This window comes from Anguilla anguilla, chromosome 10 (genome assembly GCF_013347855.1).
Source record: "Anguilla anguilla isolate fAngAng1 chromosome 10, fAngAng1.pri, whole genome shotgun sequence".
NCBI classification, from domain to species: Eukaryota; Metazoa; Chordata; class Actinopteri; order Anguilliformes; family Anguillidae; genus Anguilla; species Anguilla anguilla.
The window spans coordinates 44,937,791-44,956,441 of NC_049210.1; the positions used below are offsets into that span (position 1 = coordinate 44,937,791).

The 18,651-nt window shown below is 52.3% G+C and overlaps 1 protein-coding gene across 5 annotated transcripts in view; it reads right to left on the reverse strand.

The window, feature by feature from the left end:
- dmxl1 (Dmx-like 1) overlaps positions 1–18,651 on the reverse strand; it is a 48,560-nt gene that overhangs the window by 4,221 nt on the left and 25,688 nt on the right. For 4 of the 5 annotated variants that reach the window (XM_035379766.1, XM_035379767.1, XM_035379764.1 and 1 more), the window contains exons 21-40: positions 18,347–18,516; positions 17,520–17,617; positions 17,099–17,264; positions 16,625–16,859; positions 15,056–16,143; positions 13,846–14,043; positions 13,591–13,667; positions 11,868–11,989; positions 10,691–10,942; positions 10,126–10,313; positions 9,264–9,412; positions 9,030–9,115; positions 7,057–7,258; positions 5,811–5,928; positions 4,205–4,267; positions 2,480–2,566; positions 2,194–2,315; positions 1,620–1,761; positions 984–1,044; positions 160–287 (exon numbers count right to left, since the gene is read on the reverse strand). In XM_035379766.1, coding sequence (XP_035235657.1) covers positions 160–287; positions 984–1,044; positions 1,620–1,761; positions 2,194–2,315; positions 2,480–2,566; positions 4,205–4,267; positions 5,811–5,928; positions 7,057–7,258; positions 9,030–9,115; positions 9,264–9,412; positions 10,126–10,313; positions 10,691–10,942; positions 11,868–11,989; positions 13,591–13,667; positions 13,846–14,043; positions 15,056–16,143; positions 16,625–16,859; positions 17,099–17,264; positions 17,520–17,617; positions 18,347–18,516 — 3,752 coding nt within the window. The remainder of the gene's footprint in view (positions 1–159; positions 288–983; positions 1,045–1,619; positions 1,762–2,193; positions 2,316–2,479; positions 2,567–4,204; positions 4,268–5,810; positions 5,929–7,056; positions 7,259–9,029; positions 9,116–9,263; positions 9,413–10,125; positions 10,314–10,690; positions 10,943–11,867; positions 11,990–13,590; positions 13,668–13,845; positions 14,044–15,055; positions 16,144–16,624; positions 16,860–17,098; positions 17,265–17,519; positions 17,618–18,346; positions 18,517–18,651) is intronic. The other variant, XM_035379768.1, reaches the window with a different exon arrangement.

Genomic DNA, 18,651 nt, shown 5'->3' on the forward strand with positions numbered 1-18,651 from the left:
CTCACACACTCACTCACACTCAATCACTCAATCACTCAATCACTCAATCACTCAATCACTCACACACACACACACACACACTTACAGAGACACACACACACACACAAACACTGTACACCTACAGACCCAGCGTATAAGGGAAACTGTACTGTGGCTCACTTTGTTGCCCTGGTAGTTGAAGCGGAGTCGGGTGACCCGGGAGTTTCCGGGGCTCCTGAAGCAGATGATCTGCTGGGAGTGGCCCCACTCGAACATGCGCACGCTCCCGTCCTGAGCGCCCGTCAGGTCTGTGGGAGGAGCCAGCCAGACGCTTACATCATCATCACACGGGTCCGCCCGCTCGCTACCACCTCACACTCACCGCTCGGCACGTTCAGCTCACACTCACCGCTCGGCACGTTCAGCTCACACTCACCGCTCGGCACGTTCAGCTCACACTTACCGCTCGGCACGTTCAGCTCACACTTACCGCTCGGCACGTTCAGCTCACACTTACCGCTCGGCACGTTCAGCTCACACTTACCGCTCGGCACGTTCAGCTCACACTTACCGCTCGGCACGTTCAGCTCACACTTACCGCTCGGCACGTTCTGCTCACACTTACCGCTCGGCACGTTCAGCTCACACTTACCGCTCGGCACGTTCTGCCGCATATGGCGTGTGAAATCATACTTTAACTACGAGGCTTCCCAGAAAAACATTCACATTACCGCCAGGGAAAGCATGCAGGTGAATACACCAAGTCAGCTGGTGACACAAGGTTTTCTCTCAAGCGCAATTTTGCCTAAAATATACATATATATATGGAGGAACTCTCAAAATCTTGACACAGCATCTGGTATAGTACGGAGTGGAACAAGTGACAAGTACACCACATTCCACAATTCGGCTTAAAAAAATGTACCATAGAGCTAAGAAGTTACGACCAGAGTTACGACTGCAGTCTCGCTTGTGTTCCAGAAAGGAGAGCGGCGGGTACTCACAGTACGGCAGCGTGGGATGGGAGGTCATCCGTCGCACGTTGTTTATGTTTCGTTTGATTAGCTGTGTAGGGCGGGAACACAGCCAACACAAAGGTCAGCATTTCACTCCAAACTCAGCTGTTCAGCCAACAATCAAGAAGCGAGCTCCCATACGCTCGGAGAGTACAAATTCGCATCGAGACCGTGTCCCGAACTGAACCGTCAGTACGATGGGTGACTGGTCCAAGCGAGGGCGGTTACACCAGCACTACGATGAACGTTTTTAACAGCAAATTTAGACTGAGAACTACGCAGACCTTCCTAGACAGAAATGTGGATCCACTAAAAGGTTACAGGAAGAGCTGAAGTGGCTGAGGAAGGTTACTTATAGCACATAGCACTGCCGTTGTACCCTTGAGCAAGGTACTTAAGCTGCCTTGCTTCAGTATATGTCCAGCTGTATAAATGGATGCAAGGCTAATGCTAGTATAAAAAGTTGTGTCAGTCACTCTGGATAAATGTCTGCTAAATACACCTGTAATGTAATGTAACCTATGGTAAATGGGGGCAGTTTCTGAGAGCTTTGTAACAGCACGTGGGGGGGGGGGGGGGGGGGGGGGGGTACGGTTATAAAAGACAAACGGCCGCTCCTCTCACCACGGCCGCGCCCCTCCCCGTCTGCACGCCCCCGAGCCAGGGCATGTTGATGGGCGTCCCGGGACTGCTGTGGGTGTAGGGCGTGGTTCCGTGCAGGGTGCCGAAATCCTCCCGCGCGTGCACCACCAGGAAATCGTCCCCCCTGGAGACGCGGCAAAGAGTCGGGCCTTCAGGCTTCGGTCCGTCAAGACCACACCATGCGCATGTGCGCACATCTGTCAATCATACTGTGCCGAGGTGTGTGATCTCAGATAATACACATGCCGCAATCTGGCACAACAGAAAGGTTCCACTTCATTTCCTCACCACAAAGCTTGCGTTTTTCACAGAAGTGCCTTAAATCTCCGAATCGGTCAGGCTGCCGTAGTCGCTGCTCTGCTGTGTTAGTAAGTTCACATCGCCACAGCACACCGTGAGCGCGACGGCTCGGCAGGAACACTTTTATTAAGCACCGTGTCACCGGGGCGACGAGGCCAGACCTGCCCGTCTCGCCACATCCTACACAGGCAGCGCCCGTCGGCCTGGTTGCCCCGGTTGCCGTGGCAATGGCTGTCTCTCTCTCTCTCCCTCTCACCCTTTGGCTTCAGCCTCCGCCTCGTCGTCGATCCACGTCAGGATCTGCGTGGCCAGGATGGAGGACACGTCCAGCTCCTGGATGTCGTGGGTCGAGGCGATGACCAGACAGTTGCGGTTGGCCTGCAGGAAATAAGCAGACGCCACTTTTAACACCGCACACACACACACTGGTGCTTTTTTAACTTTTAACCGCCTCTTCCTGCAAGGCAAAAAAAACTACAAAAAAAGAACTACAATTGGAACTCTGCCCTCGAGGAACAGGGCCTTCCTCCCGCTGTCTGTACCTTGTTGATGGCGAAGGCTGTGATGATGTCAGACTCCTTGTGGATGATTCTGGCCTTTCCTCCCGGGTAGCCCAGATCTGCCTCTATCTGTGAAGCAGAGGAGAATCGTGAGAAGCCCCAGCACGTTCCAGCAGAGCGTAGCTTCAAAAGGCCAGCTAGCGGCCATTCTCTGAGAAATGACTGTTCTCGTGCGACTATTTTTAAAAAACTGCGTATCCCTAAGGAGTCTGAAAACAGTTCGCTGGGGTGAGCAATTTAAAAAGGAACCCAGGGAGGGCGTTTGGATGGCCAGACAGAGCATGCACGAAGTCTGCGGTGCATTTTGCAGCTGATCTGCAAATGACGCAACAGTAATTCATTGATGCAATGAATGCATCAATGATGCGTCCAACCAAACGCTTTCCCTGGGTGCTTAAGTTTCTCACAGTAGCATCTTGGGGGGCCTTTAGAAGCACACTCTCATGGGAAGAGCTTCCACGATGACCTTAAAAATCAGGATTACACAACTCTGGTCTTTCAGATCAATTCAAGCAGCTTTTTTTCCCTTTTTTTAAAAGAATATCTCTTTCTTACGGAGAGGGAAAATTTAACAGGTCTGAGAGAACAATTAGCTCGATAACATGACCAGTGGGAACTGAAGCCTATTGACACAGAGTTCTCTCAGGACCAAGAATGATTATTCCCGGTCTAAAGACTTAATTACAGTATCGCGCGTTGGGACAATATACACCGTACAATGGAAGAAACATGGAATTAGAACTTCACTCTGAGTTATAGAGCTGTTAGTATGTGGTGCCGCGTAAGACAAAGCAACAAACGACAAACATGCTTGAGACATAAAATCGTGGATCGATTAAGAGACCACGGCAGTGGACGTTCAGCATTTTGGGGGCGCTTGCTTCTAGGTCAAGTCGTACGCCGCGGCTTGGAGACGAAGAGGGAACTGGCGGCGAAGGAAAGAGACCGTTCGTACCGTGGCGCAACATGAATATTAAAACTGTGAAAGGCTTTTTATTTGGCATTTCTGTTTTTTAATCTTAGCCCTCTGAAATTCAATGTGACATTTTCAGGCCTTGTTTTGGGGCCTCTTCCATGGCCTCTGAAGACCTATTGGGCCAATTACAAAGTCCAGTCAAAGAGCCGTGGCTCGGAAATGACCTACGCGGGCCATTTACATACAAATCATCTTTCACTTCATGTCAATCCAACCTTTAGCTGCTCTTTAGCACATCGGCCCGCAATAAAGAAATTGTTAGATCAACTGCCTCTCATAATAAAAAGCACGCAAAATCGATGAGGCTTTATATTCCTCGGCTACAATTATTTTGAGATTATATTTTCAGAAAAAGAGCAGTCCTTTTCTGGTCATATATCAATCCCTCCTACATTCTGCATAGATCACAAACAGGCTGCTTTTATAATGAAATACACCTGCAATCAACCAAATTGACGTTGAACGTAAAAAGTCTCCCACAGTAAAACGTTCTGTTATGATGCACGATTTAATGTCACAACAAAGTTGCCCCAGCATTAAAAACATGCAGCTGTATGTGAAAATTCTAATCAACAAATAAAATATATCAAATTTGAATTCTGAAAAATTGGTTTGATATTTGAAGTGTAAAATCACTGATATTATTAATTGGGATGAAAACTGCATGTTTTTAATCAGACAAATGTCCCGCAAATTTGATTTCCCCCCATTGGATTAGTGGTAATCAGTACCTGGTTGAAGCTAGGTTCCTCCGTCACAGAATATCTGACATTCTCATTGCGATCTTCAACCAACTAAATCATTAGAGTTGCCACAAGACATCAGACACACAAAAAAAACAAACGTGATGAACCATGCAAGTCAACAGGACACAGTGAAATCTAGAATTAGATTGTTAACAGTTGATAAGTTCCACACACCAGTGCTAAGCTAAATCTTCCAGCACAGTTGGATGTTTGTCAAAAATGTTTTTACCCTGATTATGAATGAATCGAGATTAAGGCCATGAAATGATTCCAGGTGGTTATGTCAAAAAAAAAAATCAATGTGAAAACCAACAGTGAAAGCTTTTCATTGGATTTGACAAAGAAACAAGCAAGTCTCTTAAGGGTCACGTAAGGGCCTCAAAAGGAAACGTCATAGTAAATGTTCCGATGTGTCAGTATGAAAGAACACATTCCTCCAGCCTTGCCTTGCCGTTAAAACTGAAAAAAAAGAGCCAGAAGTGCTGCTCAGTCTGTGGGGCTCCCCCTTGTGGCCGGAGGTTTCATGCCCACCTGTGAATTGTGTAATTCAATTTCTATATGAAACCCTCTTACCCTCTACGAATATATATATATATGAAATAAGGTCAGACCATCTGCTCTGAGAAACAGAGCTTTATTCTGCACTATTCTATACACTGTTCAATATACCACTACAGATCACTTTACATCCTTCACATTAACACAAAGGATCATCCAACATGCGTCTGTGTCCCATATGTGACCCTTAATATAGTAAAAAACAACTACCAGGATTATTCAGAAGCTCAAAGACTAATTACATTGCAATTAGATTACAACACAGATCATGCAGTAGACACCGAACAGACAGGAGTGCAGAGTGACACAGTTTGCAACATAAGCAGTGACATTCATTATCGAGAAAACACAAAACATGTTTTTCATCCAGAAATACTTGGGCCTCTCGTCTGACTGCCAAATGCCTTGTCCTCAATTTTTTTTTTGCGTTTTTAGCATTTTTCCCCCAGCATTTAGCATTTTTTCTACACCAATTACATTTCTCATTCATCTTAACACCCCTGCCCCAACATTTTTTTTTTACTTATGGAGTTGGGACAATGACGAAGTGCACCGTGAATAAACCTGAAAACCCAAACTGAACAGTGGATAAGAAAAGCAGGTAAATGCACCACACACTGCATGCTAGTCTATATTTTAAAGACACAGAATATTTGGTTTCTGGTTTCAAGTCTGTTGGTAAACTTAGTTTGAACTCATTTAAGTGATTTTTAATGATCCTTTAATGAATGTGATCTGATCCGTTTTGCTTCACCAGGAAACAGAATCGTGTTCCTTCCTGTGCGTACTGCCCAATTCCCAATTCCCAATCTGGATTCACAAATGCATCAGAGGCCCAAACAGATTCAAGAGAAAGCCAGCAAGGAGAGGACAGACGCCGTTAAACTGTAACCCAAAAAACCCGAAACCCAGGAGGCGAACCCTATCCCCAGTGCGCCGGCGCTCTCGTCCCGGGCTGAGGGGGGGGGGGGGGGGTCGTCAGGGCGGTGTGGGGAGGGACGGGGCAGGAGGGGGCGGGACGCGCGAGCCGTACCTCGTTCTGGTCCCGTTTCTTGGTGAAGATGTTGCGGATGAAGGTCTCCTGGACCTGCTCCTGCTTCACCAGGTACTGCCACAGCCTCTTCACGGGCAGCGCCGAGTGGTGGCTGGACCTGCCGGCGGGCATCGTGGGGTTAAACCGGTTCACAGCGCCTCATTGGCTCGCGGCACCGGAGGCACACCAATCAAAACCCAAAGAACGACGAGCCGCCGGTCGTTCCAAAGTCGTAATATAACGGAAACATTCGCCCAAAAACAAGTTCTTTTTACCACCTGCATACAACACAAGCACCAGAGAACACTGATGCACCGGGTTTATAAGACCTGCTCGAGAAAATCCATACAAATTAAACCTGATAAACGGCTCCCACCCCTTAAACTTCACCTTGAAAGACAACGCGAGCGGCCAGTTCAACGGCTCCCTTGCCCGAAGCTCCCAATTAACTGAAAGTTCTTTGTTCATTATGTCAATGGGACTCTGCAGAGATGCTCATCAGCGCTCCTCTAATCAGGCTCTACGGTGGGCAGATTGGGGGTGACGCGTGGGGCGAACTTCTCCCTCTAAACGCGCGTTCGTCCTTCAGGTCTCCGAGCTCGGTGATCAGAATCGGGGGGGGGGGGGGCGTCCTCCGCCCCGCACCCCTCACCTCCCCGCTCCATCTGTTAAGCCGAATCTCATGACACGCGCCTCTCTCGCGGGCCATCGCTAGTCATCGCACGTGCGGGGAGAACGACGCCGTTCACCCCCCCGCTGCTGCAGACCGCTGCTCGCATCCATATAAACATAACTTCAGACGGCGTCACTTTTACAGTTCCTTGTTAGGCTCTACATTCTGACTAAACGAGAAGGGCTTTATCGCTCGTAAGGATAACTGCTAGGCAATGCCTCTGTAGATTTTAGCCTTTCAAGACTTTCAGCCAGTTTACTGTACTTCTCTGTTGTCGTGGTTACTCTTGTGCACTCGTTCTTACAGTGTGTCGTCATATTAGCCTTGTACACTACATGGCCAATAGTGTGTGGACACCTGACATGCTGAAACAGGAAAGGGCCTTCCCCAAACTTTTGGGGCAGAACAGAATCGTCTAGAATGTGATTGCATGCAGTAGTATTAAGATTTGCCTTCACTGGAACTAAGGGGCCTAGCCCAAAACCACAAAAACAGCCCCAGACCAAGGGGTGTCCAGATACTTTTGGGCATGGAGCACTGTGATTGGACGGGGGAGGGAGGGAGGGGGCGGACCTGAAGGGCGTGTTGGACGGCTCGAATAAGGCCTTGTGGCGGAGGAGGGCGGGGCCGGAGGCGAGGCTGTCGTCCAGAGGGTGGGCGGAGATGTACTTGGGCGGAGGCCCCCCGAAAATCTCCAGCCTCTTCAGCAGCACCTGCTCCCAGCGCTGCAGCGTCTTCAGCACCGAGTAGCACAGAGGGGACCCCACCGGCAGGTCTGCGGGACGGCAGCGTTAGGGCGGGACAGGGGCAGCTACACACACTGCATACACTATACACACACTACATACACTATACACACCAAACACACACTACACACACACTGCATACACTATACACACTATACACATTATACACTACACACACTGCATACACTATACACACACTACACACACTGCATACACTATACACACACTACACACACACACTACACACACTGCATACACTATACACACAAAACACACACTACACACACACTGCATACACACTACACACACTGCATGTACTATGCACACACTACACACACTGCACACTATACACACATTATACACTACGCACACTGCATACAATACACACATTATACAGATATTACACATACTGCTCACCCTACACACACTGCACACACTACATACACTGCATATAATATACACATGGCAAACATTACACACATTATACACACTGCACACACACTACACACATTATACAGATATTACACACTGCTCACCCTACACACACTGAACACTCTACGCACACTGCATACACTAGACACACACACACACACACACACACACACATTACGTACTCAACATACATCTTACATAAAGCACGCACGCACAGAGGTGGACATAAGCGCAGTGAGAACGGCTAAAATAGCACAATAAATTATACACCGGTTGCTTAGGAACAGGAAGCAATATATGCGGATGTGCCTCTTCCAGATTAGTCACAGCCCCTCCAACAGCTGTGCACACGCGGCCATGGCAACGCTGAGCCTCCACACCTCCTCAGACGTCCTCTTGAAAGGCTCACTCGAGGATACCCTCAAAACCCATTTCCAATACTCAACCTGGAGAATGTCTCTCTCCCCAGTGTGTGAAGGAAAAAAAAAACTAAATGGAGGGGGCGGAGACGGGGGGGGCGTTCTGACACAAGCGAGACCCAGAAAACAATCAGCATCACCTGCAGAGGACTCGCTGAGGACTGAGGTACTGAGTATGCATCAATGCACACCGCAGGGCCTCTGTTTTTGCCCTCAGGCTGCTCCTGGGCTGTAGAAAAGGCCGGGGGCAAATTCAGCCCAGAGGTATAATGCAGAGAGCATGTGCCAAGGGCAGGGGAGGGGGGGTGGGGGCACAACAATCTCCCTTTGCATGTACAGCCAATTTCCTGGCAATCCAGTCATTACTTTGAGATACTATGTTTGGCCTGATGATGGCACTACAGGAAAGGTCATTGGGTCATTAAGATCAATTGGGTTTTTTCCTCTTCTGAACTTCAAAGAGCACAGTAAATTACAGGGCAATCTGGCCCCTGCTTTTCCAGATATGCCTGTCGCAGATGGCAGGACAAATGGACAGATGTCCTCACATAACCTACTGGACGGAGGTAATAAACCATTTAATTTCAGTCTGGTGGCAATTGGAGGCTTGTGATTAAGGATCCGATCCACAAGGTTGTTCCGCCCATCAAGGAACTTGCAGAATTAATTGGTAATTGGCGCCTGATATTAATCAGCAAATTAAATCCAGTGAAATATATTTTACATGTTGGATAAGTGAGAAGCTTTCGCAGTTGGTGCCAGCTGCATTTGGTAATCAGTGCTGAAAATTAAAGAGGACGTAATCCCGCAGGACTCAGTTTCCAAAAAACTCTCACTAGTCCGACACACACATTCGCCAGTACAAACGAGTAAAAACATCAAACGGCAGTCATTAAAACCGCCTCACAACAGGCTCAGGACGAGCAGTGAAAAGGTCAGTGGGCGTTACCTAAGAGGTCGTGGCCTGCCATTGGGTAGAAGGACTTCAGGTTGGCCAGCACCATCTGGACCATGGCCAGGCGCATCAGACACCAGCTGGGGAAACAGCGGACGGCGCTCGTTAGCATGGACGGCGCTCGTTAGCATGGGCGGTGGTCGTTAGCACCGCTGACGTTTGTGGAAAAAAACCCAGCGCGGCGATTTCTGGGGGGAAGGGGGCCTTGGGGGGGAGCAGAGCGTGCACCTGTAAGAGCTGGGGTTGGCGTGCTCCCGAACGGGCGTGTCGGAGTCCAAAACGCCGCGCTCGCCCTCATCTTCATCATCCTCGTCCTCGCTGCCCTGGCTCTCCTCCGAGTCGTACTCCACCCTGCTCTCCGAGGGCGGCACGAAAGGCTGCGGGAACAGCGCCAAAAAAGAGCGGGAAAATTTAAACTCACAGAGAAAAAACACGGACAACACAGTTACAAACAACGGACATTTAACTAGCCAATACACTGCACAGCTGCGCGCGCATGAACACATGCAGCAGATCACAGTAAATGAATGAAGACAAACAGAAGATTTGGATGAACGCTGGAGTTTTACTGGAGAGGGTGAAACCAAGTCCGGTGAATGGATGATCAATCCTTAAATCAACGCTGAGCAAAACAACATGGTTCTCTGTATACTATAGAAATATTTTGAATTTCTCTCCCGCAGTCATTCTCATACTCTCACAATTAAAAACACACACACACACACACTCACACTCAAACACACTCACACTCACACTCACACTCAAACACACTCACTCACACTCACACTCACACTCACACTCACACTCACACTCACACTCACACTCACACTCAAACACACTCACACTCACACTCAAACACACTCAAACACACACACACTCACACTCAAACATACACACAGAAGGATATAATCATATACATTGTCTTCCTGCGCCCCCCCCCCTCCCCCAAATGCCTAAGCATGAACGTAGACTGCCTGATGACATGTACAATTCAAGCTTAGGTTTCCAGAAAGTTCCTAAAGTGAACAGACAACCAACACTCAACAGCGACTGAATTTTAAAGACCCAGACGGCGGGACCCAACGCCTGCCTTGGCGATGAAGTAGTCCCAGATGCTGAGCTCGGGTGGGACGAACTCCTCTTTAAAGATGGACGGCTCCTGCTGAACGACGGGGCTGGGCGGGGGGGTCAGCGGATCCTCCCTGGACTGGCTCCTGGCGGACGAGGACGGCGGCTTGTTGCGCCTCTGCGTCCGCTCGGACTCTCCTGGGGACGACGCTTAAAGAGACAAAATGGAAGCTGTGAATACCACAGAGATCCACCGCTGCTGCTCAGTCACTGTGCGTACTCCAGCGACCTCTTCTTACTCCACACGTAACAGCAATGGCTGTGAGAAAACAATGAAGTTTTCATAATACAGAAGCAGCATATCATTTTAGATATAGGTCCAATGACATAAATGTTGAAATGACAAATGACAAAATCCTATCGGACAGGAATTACATACACAAACAAAAAAAGGGAGATATCTTTCGTCAGATGAAAATACTGCATGGTTACTAAAATGATGACGTAAAACAGGACTAGAATCACGCGTAAATGCATGACTGTAACGATCCGGGTTCAGAGTGAGTCTGAGGGAGAGGCACACCCACCTGAGGCTTGTTTGACGGGACTGGGTTTCTTCGCGATGGGGGTGCGCGCGCCCCCCCCGAACACGGCCACCCACAGCTTGCTGTTGAGGGGGTGGGCGACGATGCGGAAGAGCTCGTTGCTGGAGTGGGTGGCCAGGCCGTGCACGAAGAGGCTGAGCAGCACCGCCGTCAGGATCTCGCACAGCAGCACCGTCAGGCCCGGCTGGCTCTCCTCCCCGGCCGAGCTCAGCAGCCGCACCAGCGCGCCCATGCCTGCGGGGACACTGGCCAATCAGAGCGGGCTCTGCCTGTCACAGAGCGACACCGGGCCAATCAGAGCGGGCTCTGCCTGTCAGAGCGACACCGGGCCAATCAGAGCGGGTTCTGCCCGTCAGAGCGCGACACCGGGCCAATCAGAGCGGGTTCTGTCTGTCAGAGCGACACCGGGCCAATCAGAGCGGGTTCTGCCTGTCAGAGCGACACCGGGCCAATCAGAGCGGGTTCTGTCTGTCACAGAGCGACACCGGGCCAATCAGAGCGGGTTCTGCCCGTCAGAGCGCGACACCGGGCCAATCAGAGCGGGCTCTGTCTGTCAGAGCGACACCGGGCCAATCAGAGCGGGTTCTGTCTGTCAGAGCGACACCGGGCCAATCAGAGCGGGTTCTGTCTGTCAGAGTGACATCGGGCCAATCAGAGCGGGTTCTGTCTGTCACAGAGCGACACCGGGCCAATCAGAGCGGGTTCTGTCTGTCAGAGCGACACCGAGCCAATCAGAGCGGGTTCTGTCAGTCAAAGCGACACTGGGCCCGTCAAAGCTGGTTTTGCCCGTCTCCAGAGCAACGCTGGAGGTGTTGGGTCAGTTACCTGGCCACAGTACAGGAGAGGTGTTGGGTTGGGTAAGTTACCTGGCCACTGAGCGGGGGAGGTGTTGGGTAGGTTACCTGGCCACTGAGCGGGAGAGGTGTTGGGTAGGTTACCTGGCCACTGAGCGGGGGAGGTGTTGGGTTGGGTAGGTTACCTGGCCACTGAGCGGGGGAGGTGTTGGGTAGGTTACCTGGCCACTGAGCGGGAGAGGTGTTGGGTAGGTTACCTGGCCACTGAGCGGGGGAGGTGTTGGGTAGGTTACCTGGCCACTGAGCGGGAGAGGTGTTGGGTAGGTTACCTGGCCACTGAGCGGGAGAGGTGTTGGGTAGGTTACCTGGCCACTGAGCGGGAGAGGTGTTGGGTAGGACGGTCTCCTCCATGCTGATGGTTCTGACAGGATGTTGTTGGGACAGCAGGGAGCTCTGGTACACTGTCCCGGTGAAGGGGTTCACATGGCTGAGGGAGACAGGAAGCCGCGGTCAGCCATCGAGCGGCGGGATCAGTAACGGAACAGCGGGGACGAAACGGAACAGGGGACCGAGCGGCCGATCGTTTCCCACAATGCCTCCCTGTCCCAAACGTTCACAAATCGCATCAGGCAGCCAGCCCACCCTGACAAACCAATCAGCTTTCAGTCCTGACACAGTGCTGCACACCCTCTGTAACTGTACGCAGTTCAGGGTCTCCACAACAGGAATAGTGTACGAATAAGCGTACAGAGGATGTACGAACAATAATGTACGAGCTTCAATTATCTCTGAAGAGCTGCAAACAAAGCGGCTTTGGGTTAAGAAGCAATGGGTTTACAGAGAAGAGAACTGCGTTTGTATTCTAAACAAACAGCCTCAAATCTCTGTCAAAACCACTGACATTCACTCAATAATTTCACAGCCAGCCTACACTTACTGAAACTGCTACTAATGACCAGGTTGGTGCAGTGGTATCATTCAGGGCTAAACACCAGCAAATGATCGACTTCATGAGTTTTGCCTTTTCACTAAAAGAATGAAAAAATAATATGTGGACAAGGGATACCGTAAAACAGCATTATTATAACATGTATGGATGCATAAGCTGGACCCCATTAATAAAATACTGCAATCAATAACCTGAAACTCAGTATTAAATCAATAGTAGACTCAAGTTCAGTTCCCAACGACACGTACACGCTGCACATCAGGAGCGTCAAACTCCCGTCCTGGAGGGCCGCAGTGTCAGCAAGTATCTGCGGTTTCCTGTCAATCAGCGGCCAATGAAAGCACTGAGAAACAAGGTGAGTGAGCTCATTAGCCAATCGACTTCTTCAGCAAATCAGCGGTGCTGAGGGCGCACTGAAAACCAGCTGACCCAGCGGACCCAGGTAACCCAACTGACCCAGCGGACTCCACGGCCCCCCCGGGGCTGGATTCTGACACCCACGACGTAGCTGAGTGTGTGTGTGTTTGTGTGTGTGTGTGCGTGAGCTCTCACTTCTGAACCTTCCTCATGCATCCGTACAGGACATAATACTTAAAGGCTGTGAAATGTCAGGTGGTATCCTGAAAACTGCCCATGTACCCCCCCCCCCTCCTGGGACTGTAATGTGATCGCTGGGCAGGGTCAGTGGTGTGCAGAGAGGGAACGGAAGCTTTCTGAGCCAGACCGGCCCATTCCAGCCTCACCACCGCCACTGTGACCTCCAGGGTGTCATGTTCTCACCGGACGAGGCCAGAAGCAACGACATGAAAGCACAGGCGGGAGGGTCACGTTTCACAGAGAAAAGCTCCAGAACCATGTACACTTCCTGGAGACATTTCCTTCATGTGCTATCTGAGAGGCCTGGGAAATCCAATGTTCAATGTCACGACCCCGAATTGTGCAATTACACGTATATTCATGTGTGTTCTGGCTAAGGAACAGCGATATGGAGTCCAGTCAGCAGTATGTGAGAGCGATGGACAAGCATTTCTGCATCGTTAGCAGAAACGCAGACTAGCTTTCTAATGACCAGAGGGAGCTCACGGCAGACAGAGAGATGGCAGGCACTCCTGAAAAGAAGCTTCCGGAACGGCACGCACCTGTAGCTGTGACCATCGCAGAGACACTGGTAGATGCAGGCAGACAGCGAAGCCGCCAGCGTGTGCATGACGTAGATCTGGAGCAGCAAGGAATGCACGGTCAGTCAGTGATGTCACAGGATGTTCTCAACATTCTAACGCTGATGATGTCACAATCACTGCTGGCGACTGAAAGCAGCGGAGTTCTAGAACACACTGACTTTAGAATTCTGAAAAAGAAACATTCCAGAACCCTTCAGAAGGGAAGCCCCTGACCTTGTTGTTGACGACGTCCGGGTGAGGGGGCGAGTCCAGGGCGTTGACGGTGTGCAGGATGTCGTGGGTGAGGTTGGTGAGGTGCACTATGGGATTTGTCACCACGGTCTTGCCGCTGGCCGTGCACGCCAGCAGGAGCGGGACGGAGGCCTGGAGCTGCTGCTGGGCGGGGGTGACGGTAGCCTGTGCGTCGTCATCCTGGGACAGCACGCACGCACGCACGCACACACACACACACACACACACAAACACACACACACAAACACAGGCCGGTCAGTTACTCCACACTTCTACCTGCGGTCACAGACCCAACACCAAAGTAGTCTGACAAATTTTTTCCTGACTAACATTAAAATATCCACAGGAACCCCTTGACTTGAAGCCCCCATTGTGCTTGTGATCGTGATAAACTTTCATTCCTGGAGTAAAACTGAAAAACCCACCGGAATAAATTTAGTTAAATACAGAAGGGTCTTGTATTTCTTGGGCCGTGGTAATGTAATGGAAATCTATGAGGGCGAGGAGAATTCAGGAGAGCGAAGAGAATTGAGAAAAATCTCTTGCGCACCTTCCCTCGTTCCCATACAATCACCCTTCGCACCTGCATGACGGTTCAGATTAACGTGCAATTCATCTTCATCACGATGGCCGCGACTAAACTTCATCACTGCCGAGAAGTTAAACGGGGTGATGTCGGACTTAAACTGACGCCCTCGAGTACATCTGTCTTTGTCTGCTAAAATTTGCCGTATAATTTAGAAGTACATGAAAAAAAAAGAAGTGTTTTTATGAAACCACCCTGGCCACCTTTCAAACAGCCCCCGCAGATCACTGGCTGATACTCACACTGTCATTAACGGACAGTCAGAATTTAAAAAGTGGGAGTCTAATTTGTGCCAGCAGTAGCAGCGGGATTTTGACAGGTTATGAGAATTATGAGTAAAAAATGACACAATAGGAGTAAACACAAGCTTAATCAAAAATAGAAAAAGACAATGTCTATGGACACAACCGCAATCTAGCTAATCGACTAGCGCCCTTCATACATTGAGGGACAGTGTCTGGGTTAGGGATGGGGAGACTGAATCTGTGGACAGGAACGCTCGGATGAGGTTGCCTATGTGGAGTGCACGTGCAGCTGCATAACTGCAGTGAAATGCGAGCGGGACTTGCTCTGCTGCGCGCGCATGCATGCATGCGGCTCTCTCACCTGCTGCGACTCCTGCAGCAGCAGGATGAGCTCCATGCGCACGGAGGCCAGGCCGCCGCCGTGCGAGCCGTGCAGGCTGCAGTAGCTCAGGAACATGCGCAGGAGCGGCTGGTTCCGCAGCAGCCACTGCCTGCGCCTGCGCTGCCACTCCCCCCCGCCGGCCCCCGCCCCCGCGCCCCCCGGCCCCGCCCCGCCCGGCGGCGTCTCCGGGTCGATGCCCTCCGCCACCTCCGCCAGGCCGGGCTGGTACCCGCAGCTCCGCTGCAGCGCCGCCACCTCGCGCTCCAGCCAGTGGCACAGCTGGTGCCGCAGCTTCCCGCCGTCCAGCTCGTAGCCCGTGGACAGCGTGCGCAGCTCCGTCGTCAGGATCTTCAGGCAGGCGGCGAACTTGAGCTGCGCGGTCAGGACGTCCTCCGAGGGGCCGACCGTGGCGGCGGCGTCCTCCTCCTCCTCCTCCCCCGGGGCGGGGCCGGGGCTGTCCGACTCCGGCGAGGCGGCGGTGGTGTCCGGCGTGCCCTTGAAGACGCCGTCGTTGTCGGCGCTGAGGTTCTTCATGGCCAGGCCCGACTCCTCGTCCTCGGAGTCGTCCCGGTCGCTCTCCCACTTCAGCTCCAGAGACTCGTCTGGGACGGTGGCCGACGGCTGGCTCCAGTCGAAGCTCAGCACCGAGTCCGACTGGCTGTTGGACAGGCTGTGGCAGGCCGACTCAAACCCGTTCACCACGGGCGTGGACCAGTCCAGGTCGGAGGCCCGGTCCGGCTTGGCCCCGGTGGGGGTGGAGGGCACGGCGCGGCCGTCCTGGCCCGCGTGGAGCCGGGACTTCTTCACCACCCTGGGCATTTTGGAGAGCACCTCCAGGGCCAGCATGGGGCAGCCGGTCTGGAGGTGGGCGTAGGCGGCGGTGAAGAACAGCCTCCGCTCCACCAGGCTGATGGAGTCGGCCAGGCGGCGGCTCTCCGCGGTCAGGCCCGCCTTGCCGGGGGCCTTCTCCGAGGACCCGAAGTGGCGGCGGAGCAGCAGGGGGTGCGTGCGGAGGTAGGTGTAGAAGTTGAAGACCTCGGGGGGGCCGGGGGACGAGGCGGGGGCACCTGTCACAACAGGGCGGGAGAAAAGGACTCAAAGGCCGGACTGTAACATGGACATCAGAAACATGCAATTGGACACTCAGGCCTGGGGCTGGGAGAATGCTATAACGAGCATCGCCGCTTCCTAGCAGCTTTCATGTAACTGACAGAAACCCGTCACATGATCACATGGAAGCTGCAAGTCCTTGCTGTTGATTGGCTGTCTCATCAACATCCAACAGGTAATCGGTTTCCTCAGAAGCATTTCACTGAGCCACTGAAGTTTGGATGTTTACTGCCACTTCAGATATGATTACAAAAGGCTAAAATAAAGCTAATACACCACTTGGCGGCGAAGATCATTACTGCATTTCATAATTACTGTACAGCCCTACACAGGCCTACACAAAATGCACACAGATGTATTTTTACATCACTAAAACAAACCGAGACAGAATGCAGGACTGTGTGGGACCCCTAGGTGGTGATTCGGCGCCCTGCGTACCTGTGTCTGATTCGGGGCTGGGCTGCTCCAGCAGGGTGTCCAGCGCCTGGCTGTAGTCCTCCAGGATCCAGCAGGCCATGCTCCGCAGGAAGGGGTCCTGGTGCGCCGGGGTGTCCCGCCCCAAAACTTGCCTCTGCAGCACGTGCTTGTACGTGGAGGAGGCCTCGAACTCGGACTCGTACAGCCGGGAGATGACCAGGGCCAGCTGGAGGTCCTGCATCTTCTCCAGGCAAACCTGAAGCCAAAGGCCAAACGTGACGCATGCTGTGACTGCACATTCATAACTGAAAACAGCAATCTCTATAGCAGCAACTTCATTAAAATGACAGTTATAACCCTGACTCTATAACATGCACATAGACAGCATCATTATCGGATGTCCAAATTAATCCCTGAAATAAAACCTGTATGATGGAAAGAAAAAGCTGATCAGCATCTATTTTTAATTTGATAAAGGGGGGGGTCTTCCCTGACCTCCACGGCGTCCTTCAGGGACCCTGCCAGCAGGAAGAAGGCGGCGGAGTGGTGGAAGCGCTGCTTCCCCAGGAGGGAGAAGGCGTTCTTCAGCGCCGCCCTCCGCCACCGGTCCTCGCCGAAGTTGTTGTTGAAGAACGCCGTCATCTTCGTGTTGTTCTGGGCCCTGCAGGCGAGGATGTGAGTTAGTGTGAGGCCTCATTCCCCCCCCCGCCCCGCCCCACCCCCTCCCCCCCCAGCGCCGTCATCTTTGCGTTCTTCTGGGCCCTGCAGGCGAGGATCCAAGTTAGTCTGAGGCTTTCTCCCCCCATCCCCTCCTCCCCCCTCCCACGCCGTGTGAACGCTTGAACACTGCGTTTCTCCGGGGGGGGGGGAGGAGCAGACGAGGCTAATTTAAGGTGCGGTGCTCAGAGGGCCCTACCTGTACAGTCCCCAGACCACGGCCTTCTTCCTCATGGCCAGGTAATAGATGGCTGCGTCCAGAGGATCGTTGTTCCTCTGAAAGGCTGCCTTCGCCACCTGAGAGAACAAAACAATCCGAGTATTAAACATAATCGAGTACGACGCATCCAAACTGACCGGCATATAAAACGTGAGCCCTACATGCATCATCGTTTGGACGGGCCGTTTGTAAAATTACAGAAACTCTTTTCAGCGCAACGCAACATCCTGAACCGCGGCTCCTCGATAATACAGTAACCCTGCTCTTAGCTCCTTCAACATTAAGGCAAATGCGATTTAAGGAGAATGGATGCCGTTTTTTAATCTTAAGGACAAGAAATGGCAGTAAATTCACAATAAACGCTGCGTAAATTACATTCCTATTCCCCTGATTTGCATCAGCGCCAAGCAGGGCACTTACGCAGTAAAGCGCTCGGCTCCAGAGTACTGCAAACAGCACGAGGCCCATCCAGTCCCCGTAAAGAGCTCAAATGAAGACAAATATGAGAACGGCATTTTAAAACGAGCCGGCATTACCGAACCGCGACTCTGAACGCTACGCGTGGAAGGGGGCGATGGGGTGAGGAGGAGAGGGGGCAAGGGGACAAGGAGGCAAGCAGGAGAGGGGACGAGGGGGCGAGCGAGGCGAGGGGGGGGCAAGCAGGGGGCGAGTGGGCGAGGGGGGCAAGCGGGGGGCGAGCGGGCGAGGGGGGCAAACGAGCAAGGGGGCGAGGGGGGGTGAGTGGAGACGGGGCGAGCAGACGAGGGGGCGAGCTGGGGGTGTCCCGGCCCGTCTGGCCCACGCACCTTCTCCATGCAGCGGCGCAGCTTGTTGGTGCTGCGCAGCCACCAGCCCAGCCCCATGGCGCGCAGCTCGGCCCAGGACGGGTCGGCCTTCTGCAGCGCTGGCAGCATGTTCAGCAGCTCCTCCTCCGCCTCGGAGTGGAAGGCCCAGGCAAAGTGGCACGTGGAGAGGCCTGGGGGGGGGGGCGAGTCGGGGGGGGGGGGGGGGGGGGTCACAGTCATTGGGTTACAGTGAAATCGCATTCAGAGTCACAGGGTCACAGTGAAATCGCATTCAGAGTCACAGGGTCACAGTGCAGTCACATTCA